This window comes from Phyllostomus hastatus, unplaced genomic scaffold, assembly GCF_019186645.2.
Source record: "Phyllostomus hastatus isolate PE091 unplaced genomic scaffold, TTU_PhHast_1.1 phas_contig_210, whole genome shotgun sequence".
NCBI lineage: Eukaryota > Metazoa > Chordata > Mammalia > Chiroptera > Phyllostomidae > Phyllostomus > Phyllostomus hastatus.
This window is the reverse complement of record NW_025333737.1, coordinates 28,741,690-28,755,594: the sequence shown is the minus strand read 5'-3', so window position 1 is coordinate 28,755,594 and position 13,905 is coordinate 28,741,690. Positions and strand designations below refer to the sequence as shown.

Genomic DNA, 13,905 nt, shown 5'->3' with positions numbered 1-13,905 from the left:
ATCATAGGAATATTAGGAGTTACTCCCTATGGAAGTAATTGATTTATAGCCTTTTTCCTTTACAAAAAAAATCTGGGCTGGCTTTTTGGGATGTAAACGTGTTTTCGGATGTAGTAAGGTTTAATGTGGGACAGCCTCCCTGACCCAGAGTGGCATGAAAACCATTGCAGAATTAATAGTTCTCCTATTTCCACAATGTGCCAAAAGTCCACACCCCAGCATTTTGTTTGTAGGAGAACTGATGCCATTCCTGAGAGCTGGACTCCTTTCTCTTCACAAGGAGGAGTCCAGACTTTAATCACTCATGCTCCCTTAGATAAAACAGTAAAAAAAAATGCAGCCATAGTTCACTCAAAACAATTTCAAGCTCACTTGAAGGGGGGCCTGGAATGCTAGGTGGGCATGAAAATAAACCCTTGCTACTGTGTAGCAACACAATTGGACCTTTATGGAGGAATAGGTCTGAGTCTGGATTTGGGGGCACACCAATAAGAAGCCCTTCTCATAAGTGTAAAAATCCAGGAGACCATTTGAGTGCAACACAAGTTCTCAGTATTTGGAGGGTCCTCTCAAAATTCTGCGGCCTTACTTTGATTTTGACACCTGCACTGTGCCATTCCTGATGATTCCCTTCAGGATCTGTATCAGCAGGACGGGGCACGGTCCCCAGCACAACTCTTCTGGATTAAAACAAAACGACAACAACAAAAAGCCAGGTCATCAATTTGTGTATGTTTGTGATAAATGGAGTGACTTCATCAGATATTGAAGAAGATTTCTATATTCAGCTCTTTCTGCAGGTTGGAGTTAGCATAGAGTTGGAAAATCAGCTTTGGCTTTCTTCCCTGACTGTCTCTGATTTCCTCTAGTGGTTTCCCTTTTCTGGTCATCAGCTCTCAACAACTCTGCCACTTTTGTGTCCCAAGGTAATAAGAAGTAGGAAACGAAACATTGCAAAGTGGAGCAAGAAAAGTTATCGGTTACCGTATCAGAGTCAAATGTCTTGGGTGACACTAAGAAGGACATGGGCAAGGTGATACCAGAGTGCTTTATCTTGTGATGCTGATACAGTAGCAGCCTCTCAGACATACAACCAGGTTGGATTTCTCACAAGTTTCTCACCTAGTTTTGAATCCTATCCCACTGGTTTCTGCAGGAAAAAAAAAAAACATGCCTTTTAAGTTTGTTCTGGGTGGGGAAAATCTTATGGGGAATGTACTGCATAATATCAGGGGCTCAGCTCCCCCAAGCAGAGCTAACAAATACCAAAATGAGTAAACTGGGAAGCTTTTTCTCTCTTTCTGTCTTCATCCCAGATCAAAGGATCCCGAGTTAGGATCTGGATGAAGGATAAGCCCCTGAATTGTCGATGGGCACACCCCACACTCTGACCCAGCATCTGAACTTGCTTAACAGGGAGCCGGGGCTAAACTGCTTCACCCTGCCTGAGAACCAGGGAGCACTGCATTTCTCCACAGGGTGGAGGAGAAGAGGCAGAATAAACCGAGCCTGGGACACCTCCCTCCTGTCTAGGTGTGCTCATTCTCCTGTTTCAAAAGACGGCAAGGATGTGAAGTCAACTTCTACCTGTCTTCTGCTGGCGTCTTAATGTATTCTTTGACCTGATTCCTCTTCTGTCTTTTGGCACATGTTAGGGGTCCTTGGTTAAAACCTGCTCTGATGTACATGAACATTTCAGGTTCAAAATCAATGTGTTTTCAAACAAGTATTGTTGGGGTGGGGGGTTGGGGGGAATGAAGCAGGATATAATTGCCAAAACCAGGCTTCAGGTTGGTGGCTCTTGGAAAGATTTTCCTTAAGGCCTAGGTCTAAAAATTTAGTGCAGCAATATCATGAATTCGTAGAACAAAAAACTTTCAGGGAGTCTGTGAGTCCCACAGTATTCAGTCAAGTTATTTAAAACAGATCCCAGTATGGGAAACTCATTCACAATCCATGGGCAATCTCATTTTCTTTTACCTTTCTCTTTCTTTTCAATCCTCCTCCCTTATTTCTACCCTTAAGTTAGTTTTCTGAGGGGTAGGAAGTACTTAACATCTCAGAAACTAGGTTGGGAAACATGCTCAGCTGTAAAAAGTTGGGTTTTAAATTTTGAGTTTTAAAAAATGTACATCAGGAGCAGCTGGGGAGGGTTTTTTCTAAAATCTTTCAAGTTTGATTTTCTGTGTGTATGGCCATTCTGTAAATACTTTGGGGTTTTTCATTTTTTTGAAAGGAGACAAAATCTGTGGGATTTTTTCCCCTGAAACATTACAAAAGAATCTGATTATTTACATGCAAATAAATTTCTTTGATAAAAAGTAGTATGCCTATATGTGATAAGTTTTTAACCTCTGAACAATTTTCATTTATTCAGCTTTCTAAAAGTCTGGTAAACTAAAATTTTAACAAAAAGTAAAAGTCTTGCCTTGGCTGGTGTGGCTCAGTGGATTGAGTGTGGGCCTGCAAACTGAAGGATTGCATTTGACTCCTGGTCAGGGCAGGTGCCAGGTTCCTGCTGGGGGTGTGCAGGGCTTTTGAGAGGCAGCCAACCGATGTCTCTGTCCCTCTCCCTCTAAAAATAAAATTAAAGTTAAAAATAAAAATCTTCCTCCAGTATTAGTCAATGTAGGTTAACTGGAAAAGATTGTTGAAATACGGAAACAGACCTGTAGAAGTTTCGTTTGATTTATCTACCCAAGCCAGTTTTACTATTTCCTGCACACCTTAGTCATCAAATTCATCGTTAATTCTGGCTGTGGAGAAAACTGCTCTTAGATGAGCCATAACTCCAAGGCTGTTTTTACATGGCTGAAGTGAAGCAATAACATTAGAAGTATCTGTGAGGGGGGCGGGGGGAACAAACATCTAGACCTGGGGTGTGGACCTGAGAATGAGTTTCTGAAGCCTGGGTTTCTTGCTTAGGAAAGGAAGTCCTTTCTAAGATAATGAAAGAAAAAAAATGCTCGAAGAGTTGGGGTAATAAGCCTCACAGCTAAAATATGCCCATTTTTAAAGCTCTCCAAGACTATTCTTAAACTCGTAATTAGATCCATAACAAGACAGTCATTAAAGCTGCGAATTAAGAGATGAAAAATAATTTTTAAAAGTATGAAGACAAACGGTTATCTCCCTTGGAGTTAGCGGTGGTGCTGCCAGACCCACTGGAATTTATCTTTGGGATATGATTCTGTAGTTTGTCGCTGTTTTAAGGGTAAACTCACTCCTTAATTAATGGAAATCCGGTCATAAATTTCGTGACCTTGCGGGCTGGAGTTGCTAAAGTATATGTAATGACACAACCTAAGGAGTCAGATAAATGTCATCGTTTCCTCCCGGCCAGCGCCCCCGCCTACGCGCCCAGACACGCTTGTTTCTCCCGCCAAAGTGGCGTCGGGATCAGGTTCTCACCAACCAGAGCCCTGATTGGAGGACGGGCAGGCAGTAGAGCCCATTGGGCGCCAGCGGCGGTCGGGTGGCTAAGAGGCGGGGGAAGCCAAAGGCCCTTCAGCCTTGCCCGCCCCCACTTCCACCACAGCGCGCCCCTCCCCCAGCTAAAGGAGTAGTCGCCCAGCTCTAGGACTGCACCCCCCTGACCCTAGGCCGTTAGGTGCGGCCTCGCTGCAAATCCCCGCAGCAGCGGACTGCGCAGTTATCTCCCTGCTTTCCTGATCCATGCATAGGGAGACACACGCCCCGCAGCAGCCCTTCAGGCCTCCCTGCAATACCCGGTAATGCAATCCACGGGGGCGGGGGAGGCGGCGGCAGCTGTAGCAACGGCGGCGGCGGCAGCAACAGCAGCACTGCCCCAATCTAGAGACAACCAGAAAGAGGAAAATGGCTCCGAGCAGGGACCGCCTGCTGCACTTTGGGTTCAAGGCGACAGTGAGTGATAGGGGAAGGGAGTTGGGTGGCCGGGAAGGACGTGTGTGACAGCACAGGCTATCGGGGAAGAAGCGACAAGACTTAGGGGCCTGGGGAGAATAGACAGAAAGCTCAAGTGCTTGGTGGTTGATGTGTGCTCCAAGCCCGCGGAGGGGAGGAGAACAGGGGGCTCCGGTGCTGCGTGCAGTTTTCCTCCTTTGCTCTCCCGGGTCCGCGAGCACGCGCGCACTAGCACCCGCCCCACAGCCCCTCCCATACACAAATACACACAGACAGATAGGCACTTCCCTGCCTCTCCAGTTCGCGGTGGGCCTGCCCGCCTGGGAGCCGAGAGCGGGTGCACGCCGCCGCCGCACTCCGGCCGCTCCCAGGCTGACTGTCGTCCGCGCCGCCCGGGAGTGGGGGAGGGGTGGTCTCGCGCCGCCGCGCGCTCCTCCCCCTCCCCCTCCCCACGCTGTTCCGAGGCCGGGCGACTCTGCCCAATGAGGAGCGGCGTTGCTGGCAGGTGGAGAGTGTTTTTGTTTTGGGTTGAAGTTGAGGCTGAGGAGAGAGGGGAGCTAGCGACGAGCAGTCGTCGCCCCTGCCGGCGCCGTGGTAGGTGGAGGAGGCCCAGCCGCAATCGAGAGGTCTCTCCTCCCCCTCCGTCGGTCGCTGCCCGCCGCTCCTCTGCCTCCTCCGGGTCCCGGAACTCCTGGGCCTGCCCGGGGCCCCTCGGCTTTGCACTCCGCTCGCCGCAGCGCCCGGCCCCGGCCGCACCCGCCGGCCCCATGAGGAGGGACGTGAACGGAGTAACCAAGAGCAGGTTTGAGGTGTGAGCTTGGGGCTGGGGGGGAGACTAGGGTAGCGTGAGGGAGGCGATTCGCACTCTCGTGTCCCCCCAGTTCGCTCCCTGTGGAGCCTCCTACCTTGCTTAGCGCCGTCACGCACCGGCCGCTGGGGCTGCCTGACTTCGTTCCCCATCCTCGCAGCCCGGCTGCCCTCGCCCTCCGGGCTGGTCGCCTCCTGCCTCTTCCACCCCGCGGGCCCCGGCGGGGGATTAGCTAGCTCTGGCGCCCTAATTCTCCCCTCCCCCCAGTATCACTCCGCTTTCCATTCTTTACACAACCCTTGGCTTGCCTCCCTCCACCCGGCAGAGAAAGCATCACAACTCCGATCGACCGGAGCCTGCTTTTCTTTCCGCCAGCCTTTTCGTGAATCGAGGGGGGAAATGATGGGTCAGGGGGCCCGTTGTCCGAGATTGAGAGACGTTGGTTAAACGAGGGAAGTGGAGACGGTAGGCCGGGACGAGAGGGACGACCACGGGTTTTCGGTGCCGAGTTTGGTGGGGGTATTGTTCTGATACTTCCTCTTCTTTCCCGTCGGTACTTTTGTGGTTCATTGTTTCTGGAAACTCTTAGATCTGTACAGGCTTTGAGATTGGGACGGAGAGGTCCGGGAGACTTCAGAAAATTCATTCAAATCCGTCTGTATCTGAGAACTTTTCTGACGAGAGAGGATTCTAGTCGTGAAATTGAGAAATGGATGAAGAAATACGGAAACATTTGAAGGCGTCTTTAGAGAGTAGTCACCGTGTAGGGAAGTGATTCCTTTGGGAAGTGAAGTAACGACAGATGAATTACAGTAGTAGAGTCCTTTACAAGAAGGTTTATCGCGGGGATTGAGAGAAAGTAAGTTCTGCGACCAGAAGAGAAAATGTTACCTGGCCTTTTCTGGCAGAGAATCAGGCTGACCTGGGATCACTCACAGCTCAGTGTACATCTCACTTGGTTTTCTTCATTTCCATTTGAAGGATGAAATTGTAAGACGGTGAGACAGAAGTTGCAGGAAACTTCCCAACTAGGTGCACAGGGTAAAATTTTTACCTAAAAGTCTTCTGTTTAGTCGATTGCTTGATTTTTTATGCTTATGGGAGAATGTTTTAATTTACCCACAAACGTCAAGATAGGAAGTGTTTGGGGGAAGTTTAAATTCAGAACTACAATATTGTTGTTGCAGGCAAGGAGTGGAATGGTCTCCCTCGAGTTTTCATATTTAATTTAATCACAGGAAGAAAGCATTATAGTGGATATGATTTGGTTTTTATTGGGTTGGCCAAAAAGTCCGTTACATTTTTTTCCATAAAAATAAGACACATTTTCATTTTCACCAATAACTATTTATTTGGATATTTTGAGTATGTCAACTATCTCCTGCTATTGGTTTCTAGTGGGTAGAGGCCAGGGATGCTATTAAACATGGTCCAATGCAAAGAATTATTTGGCCAAAATGTCAATAGTACCAAGAAACTTCCCAAACCACTTTTGACGCATCCGATCAGTCACAGCACCACCTCCATACACTACACAAATCCTTTTTTAAAAAATTTTAGTAGTGTTTTTACCTTTCTTGAACTAATAAAGCATAATAAACTGAAAAGGTTGCTTATCTTCTTCCGTCAGCAATATTACAATGGCTGCACAAAAATTCACCAGTTTCGATAAGTTTTTTTAAATGCATGCTGATATGACAGCTGTCACAATACACTCTTAACAAAATTGTTTCAAATGAGGTTAAAGACAACGAAGCACTACTAGAGCCACCATAACAACTTTTGGCCAGCGCAATACTTTCACAGAACTTTATGTTGCCCTAATGTACAGAGACCCAATAAGCTTAATTTTTGGTGTTTGCATACTCAGTACTGCTGTAAAAGTTGAGGCTATCATTAAAATTACTGAACAGACATTTAGCGTTAATAGGAGTCCTGAAGATTTGAGTGGGGGTTAGCCTTTTGCCATTGCAACCAGCTCTTTATCATTTTGCTGTTCACTTTTAGGTTGTGTAACTGTCAGAGTTCTTTTGTAGAACTATAAATTATAAAAATTTTAAAAATTAGCCCTGGTTGGCGTAGCTCAGTGGATTGAGCTCAGGCTGTGAACCAAAGTGTCGCAGGTTCGATTCCCAGTCAGGGTACATTCCTGGGTTTCAGGCCATGACCCCCAGCAACCGCACATTGATGTTTCTCTCTCTCTTTCTCCCTTTCTTCCCTTTCTAAAAATAAATAAAATTAAATCTTAAAAAAAAATTAAAAAAATTAAAATACATAAATTATAAAAATTTATAATTTAATTTGTAGTTTATCCATAATAGTGGTACTTAAAAATTAAGAAAATTTAATTGCATCGTCGCAGGTTCGATTCCCAGTCAGGGTACGTGCCTGGGTTGCAGGCCATGACCCCTAGCAATCGCACATTGATGTTTCCCTCTCTCTCTCTATCTCCCTCCCTTCCTCTCTAAAAATAAATAAAATCTTAAAAAAAAAAGAAAAAGAAATTTTAATTGCTTTATTAAGCATGGCTGTTTGGTATGTAACTGGCAGTTAAAGCTTTCTAAATGTTTGAGAAAATAAAAAAAATTAAAAGAGGAAAAAAATCCTCCTTATACAGTATTCATGATCAAAATGTTTGTAAGTGAAAAGCTACTCTTAGTATGTGAAATGTTTCATGCTAGAATACAATGAGAAGGGCTGGAAATGATATGTGTTAATGAGCTTCATTGTCTTGAGTATTTTTAAAAATCATTTACTTTTCTCTTTATGAAATTTACTGATTTTTAGAGAGAAAGGGAGAGAAAGAAGCATCAATTTGTACTTCCGCTTATTCATGCATTTATTGGTTGATTTCTGTATGCACCCTGATGGGAGGTGGAACCCGCAACCTTGGCATGTGGGGATGATGCTCTTAACCAGTTGAGCTGCCTGGCCAGAGCATCATTTACTTCTTTACTGCCCTCATTTACAGATAGTAAAACAATAAACTATTTGATCTTTTATGAAACAGGAAACTTGTTGCTAATTCATTGAAAACATTTTCAATATTTACTTTCAATGGATTGAGGATGTAGGTAACACATAAAGGACACTTTTCATATATAAAACATTTACATCAATATTTTTTAAAATTCTCAAAATATTCAGGATGCATTTTATTTTATTTTTTCAGAGTGCCTTTTAAAGGACTGATTATTTTATGATTGTAAGCAGATATCTGATCTCTGAGAATTCTTGTGAGTGCAGGGAATTTTTACACCAAATAATAAGTCATTTCAAATTAGTTATGGCTAACACAAAAAGTGAGAGATTGTTTGCTTTTTCTTGTCCACATTTTTTTTCCTTGTAGAAGGAGCATAGCTGAAACATCTTTTTATAGGAAGTATTGTGTATATTATGCTTTAGGATATGGTAACTGGAGACCACACACTTTAAATCTCACACTCAGGAGTAGTGCTATAGAATAAAAACATTAAGTTAAAAATCAAGGGAGAAGAGCACCTGTTGGCTAGATATGTAGCGTCCTGTAAATAAATAGCCAAAGTAAGATGATTGTTAGATAAAAGAGTGAAAAAGATACAGATGTGAAAATTATTGCTGTTCATTGCTATATCTCTTTGACATTAAATCTGTACAATAATAGCCCTAAAAAGTTAACATTATATATGTCCAATTATTTTAGTCTCTTCACTGAAATTCATCACTCAGGTACTTTTAACTTGAGTATTTATAGTGAACTTAGTTTGGTGGCAAATTTTGATAATTCAAATTTAATAACCGTTCTATATTCAGGCACTTAGGTAGGTGTTTTACCTGTTACTTGTAATTCTCACTATTCCCATTTACATGTGAGAAAAGCTAGGGCCTGAGAAGTGTTCAAGTCGGACAGCCAGTAAGTAGGAGAGCGAAGATTCCAGTCTGCATTTTTTGACTCCACTCTATTGTTCTGCTCTGTTTTTAGCACAAGTACCATAAAAGCCCATAAAGTGTGTGGAGATGAAGTTCCTAAACTTCTTCATCTAGTGTATTTTATCTTATTTTTGCCTTCAAGAGAATGAAGCTACCCTTCATCTTAAGTTCTATAACCAGTGTTATCTTAACACTCACTGAGATTAATGACAGATGTAAATTTAGATTTCTTCCCAGTTAAACTCTACTTTGTCATACTTTTAGTAGTGCCATTATGAGAACAAAGTACTATTAGAGGAAAAATTCTGTCTTATGTGAGTTTATTTTAAAATTTAACATTAAAAAAGTTATAGCGATAACATTGACATTCACATGCCATTTTACAGTTTAATCAGTACCTGGAGATATTAAGACTCATATAGTTAGGAAGTGATAAGCTCCAGTTTGGGTATTTTTGAAGTATTGTTCATTACTGTTTCTCATTATACCTCACTGCTGCCCTGATAAATCTATACGATTGCAGCCTGCTTCATTTTATTAATTCAGTTTGTTCAAAGTAAGACAAAATCATAAAATGCAGAATGGCAGAAAGAATATCGTACATTCAGACTTGAGGGAACTGGATATTAGTCTTGATCTGAGCCACCAACTATAGCTTGGCTCATTTCTTTTCACTTCTCTGGTTTGATCATTTCCCTCCTTTGCAAAACAAGAAATTAGAATCCATTATTAAGGTTTCCTTCTTTTCCGAATCCTATAAATCTGTAGTTTTTGAATAAAAGCAGAGGCCCATATTTCTTTGGCCTTTTCTTCTGAAACAGCCACTCTGATATTTGGTTAAAATTTGTAGGCTCAGTTGCACAGTACTATTAAGGCTGCAATAATGACCTTCCCTCTCCTTAACGTTTTATCTTCTAATGTAAAGAACATTTTGCATAGTAAATAACTATATTTTCTAATCTGGTGCATGTGGAAAATGTTATATATTTTTCTAAAGAGTGAGAGTTATTTGTTTCGCTCTATTTGAAAGGCCTTGCAGTGAGAAACGGTACTAGTAATGCTAAGGTCTTTTGTTTTTAACACTTAGAGATTGGTTTGAAAGCAGTCTAATATCATAGAAAATCCAAATTAGAGGGCTATGCTTTTTAGGCGCATTCAGACAATCTGCCCTTTTTGAATAGTGTTACTGATGTTTCTTTATTGTATAATCATGGATCCTTTTTCATTATTTAAAAATTAATGTGTTTGAATCTTCCCAGTCTTTATAGAGATAAACCATTATGCATTGAAAATTATGTTTTCCATTAAGTTGTTAAAAATTTTTAGTGTAGCAAAAACTTTACAGAAAGTATTCTTGGTATCTAAGTCATACATTCGTAGATGTAATGTTCCTGTATTGAAGATTTTCATTCATTGAATCACTATTTCTGCAAGAAGTATTTTTGCATTTTTAAAGTTTGATGTTCTTGCCCTGGCTGGTGCTCAGTGGATTGAGTGCCATCCTGCGAACCTAAAGATCACTGGTTTAATTCCCAGTCAGGGCACATGCCTGGGTTGTGGAACAGGTCTCCAGTTGGGGGCCTGCGAGAGGCACAGATTGATATATCTCTCACACATCGATGTCTCTCTTTCTCTCTTCCTTCCCCCTAAAAATGAATAAATAAAATCTTTCAAAACAATAAAGTCTTATGTTGTTGTGTTTTAGGTCATTTATTAGTTTTAAGCTGTTAGTGTCTGTGTTGCTTTTTAATCTTAAATTTTAAAATTCTTCTATTGTCCTCTTCAGAGTTGTCTCTTTTTAAATTTTAGTCTTTTTTTTTTAAAGATTTTGTTTATTTATTTTTAGCAAGAGGGGAAGGGAGGGAGAAAGAGAGGGCAAGAAACATCAATGTGTGCTCGCCTCTCATGTGTGCCCCCTCACTGGGGATCTGGCCTGCAACTCAGGCATGTACCCTGACTGGGGAATTGAACCGGCAACCCTTCGGTTCACAAGCTGGCGCTCAATCAACTGAGCCACACCAGCCAGGGCTAGTCTCATTTTTCTTACAAACTGGTAAATACTTTAGTTACAGGCCAAGGATTCCATTCCTAGCCCTTAGATGACTGTTTCCCAACTGGTGATAGATTGAAAACCGAATTAAAATTTTCAGTAATCTAACTACTACTGCAGTTTTGGAAAGGTATTTTTAGATGTCCAAAATAAAATATTCCATTACACCAGGAAAATCCAAGGGAAGGGGGAAGAAGAAAGAATGCCCTTAAACTGACCAAATTTAGCTGATTGTGCATAGTTGTCTTTACACTGTTTTTCTATTTGATCTTGTAGCATAGTAAATTCTCAGATCAGACCCCTTCCCAAAACTGACTCAGAAAAATGAAGGCGTTCAGCTATGGTTTTACAGGTTTATGTCTTAACACACTTTGACTCACTTGGTAATAAATGTTAATAGCAACTAGCAGTAGGTGATGATACTGAACTATGCAATAGCATTTGTGCTTCATCTTGCTTAATAACATAACTTAAAAAAACAAATATATGTATTCAAAATTAACCCAAAACAAATTTGAATTAGCTTTTGAAGACTGTTTCTGTTAAAAGAATGGCTCTGCTGCGTAGTTATTTTCAGCACATATGAAATAACTATTTAGCAAGTATGTGAGTTATACATATAGGTGTTACCTCTTTATTCCCTAATTGTATTTCCTCCAATTTGATTCTGTTGGCATTATAATAAGCCTTATGTCTGACAGTTATAATCAGGTAGAAATATAATTAATTGAATCAATTTTTGCTCAGTTTAAGTTGCTATGAGGTTAAAATCACCTGTTAAAATAAATCATGGTAGACCAGGATTTAGTCAGTTGTGAAACAGATATTGGCAGTGTTTTGTTCTGTCATTTCTATCCTTGATCCCAGGAATTTCTAGTAAAAATTTAAAAAGAGAAACCGAACACCATGAAAATAAGTAGTAAATTGATCTTATGTATCACTTTGGTGTTGAAACAGAAATCATATCTAACAGCATGGAAGTGAAGGTTGATAAATATATCAAACGCCTGCCCAATATTATAGAATGAAATGTACCAACTATTTGCTGGAGAGTCTGCTTTCTGGTTAACTGTAAGATGCAGGCAAATATAACCTCATAATCAATTAAAAGTAAATGGAAAAGCATTATCAGTTCCTTTTTTTCCCCAATAATTTGCAAGAAGAAGATGCCATAGGTACAGCTCTTCTGAGTGCTTTGAGTTTGCTTTCTTGTCTATAGAGTGAGAGGGTATATGTGGCAGGAGGGACAGGCAAAAAGAAACAGCAAAATTTCTAGATCAGGGCAGTGTTGTTTCTTAATTGATTTTTAGAGAAAGGAGAGGGAGAGGTCTATTGTTCTACTTACACATTCATTAGTTGACTCTTTTTTTTTTTAAAGATTTCATTTATTTATATTTAGAGAGGGGAAGGGAGGGAGAAAGAGAGGGAGAGAAACATCATTGTATGGTTGCCTCTTATGTGCGCCCCCCTACTGGGGACCTGGCCCTGCCTGGGAATTCAACCTTTGACCCTTTGGTTTGCAGACCCGAGCTACACCAGCCAGACTAAAACATTTTTACAGACTTAAAACTGTCATTAGTGCATTTAGATTTTGGTGAAAGAAAAATTTAAATACTGCTACAATAGTACAATGATAACAAAAATTGACCAGGTACTGAAGTCATGTTAGTGAGCTACCATCAGTTAAATACAAAAAAAATAATTTTTTGGTGAATTAGTTAAACCTTAAAAAAGATGGTCCATTATTTGAGAATAATTGCTTTTCAGACATACTCTGATACTCAAATTCACTTTATAACAACAATTATAAATTAACCTTTGATTACATCTTTCTTAAAAAGTTGTCAGATTTCCATTTCTTTGGGAGGTATTTTCACCAATGTGCTGTTCAGTTTTACAGGTTAAACTTTCTTCATTATTATTAGGAACTTCATACATACAAGTAAGATTGCCATTCATTGCTTTTTTGTCTTTTCAAAAAGACCCAGGAAGACTTACTTGCTAGACTAAAGCTGATGTCTTTAAAGGCATGCAACAAGAATGTGATTGCATATCCACAATGATTGTACAGAAGGCACTCAAATACCAATGACATCATCAACAGGCGTGTTCTGCCACTCTTGAAAAAGAATAGCTGAACAAGTCAGAACTGATGTTGTGAAGAAGACATAGTGAATTGGAGTCACAAGGGAAGTGTTGGATAAGTCCAGGACCCTGCTCAGGTGTTGGATCTGTGTGCTCACACAGAATATGAGGCTCAGCAGCAGGGCCCACTAGGGCTGCTGCAGCACAAGCGCAGGAGTCCCAGCGGACAGCTCCTTGATAGCAGTGCCCAGACCCTTAACACAGGAGACTGAAAATGCTGCAATCACAGATCAGATCATGATACACTCAGGCGTGACAGTCCTCCTGTGGTGGGTTCCCACCACAAAGAGTAATATCAAGGACACAATGGCCACAAATGTCACAAAGACCCCAAAACCTGTGCTTGTGAGACATTTAAAGTCTCGATCCCCTTCTCTTTTTGAGCATGAATGACCATAATGGTACATCCTAGAATACTTAGCAAACATCCATTTTTTCCCATGAAAATTAAGTCTTTCTTTTAGAAAGTATGACTAAGGAATAGCACTAGGATGCTGAGAGTGCCTAACACAGTTTGCTAGGGTAGCTGGTGCACAGGCATAGGCAGCAAAGTTGGCCGCCTCACTGGCTCCCACTGACAGCAGTCCAGCCCACCACAACCATTCTTTAAGGTATGCATGACCGTCTTGACCTGCTCTCATGGAGCCTTTCTGGCACATCACAGAGGCCCCCCCCCCCCAATGAAACTCCCTCCAATGAAAATGCTGGAGCTCATAGCCAATCCCAGAGCAGTATAGAGGTCGTATTTTCAGCCCCCTGGCACATTTTGTTTGTTACTTAAGAAGTTCAGGTAACTCACGTTGATCACAGGACAGAGAATGCTGGAGGCAAGATGATGCAGTCTTCAAATTCCAGTGGCACACTGGCCATGCAGCTTTGCCTGTGATATCCCGCTGTGGTCACTTCCACTCACTCTGCTCACACAGGTACTACGGGCTGATCTATTGGGCTGGCAGGGCCAGTGCCTTCAGCACCTTTGTCGCTGTCAAGTAGAAGGTGCAGGCATCCGGGGCTGCAGACTTGTGCAGACTCCTACGTGGGGGAGCCCTGCTCTCTATGGTTTTAAATGCTTTGGAGGAATTTACTATTTAAAGGAAAATTTCTGTTA

At 41.8% G+C, this 13,905-nt stretch overlaps 1 protein-coding gene and 1 pseudogene across 4 annotated transcripts in view; one reads left to right on the top strand and one right to left on the bottom strand.

The window, feature by feature from the left end:
• Positions 1 to 3,574: 3,574 nt before the first annotated feature.
• FBXL20 (F-box and leucine rich repeat protein 20) overlaps positions 3,575 to 13,905 on the top strand; it is a 90,315-nt gene continuing 79,984 nt past the window's right edge. The window contains exon 1 of one of the 4 annotated variants that reach the window (XM_045835854.1): positions 3,575 to 3,885. In XM_045835854.1, the coding sequence (XP_045691810.1) occupies positions 3,838 to 3,885 (48 nt within the window). In that variant the 5' untranslated portion in view covers positions 3,575 to 3,837. The other 3 variants (XM_045835853.1, XM_045835856.1, XM_045835855.1) reach the window with 3 other exon arrangements.
• Positions 12,486 to 13,539, bottom strand: LOC123816710 (annotated as a pseudogene).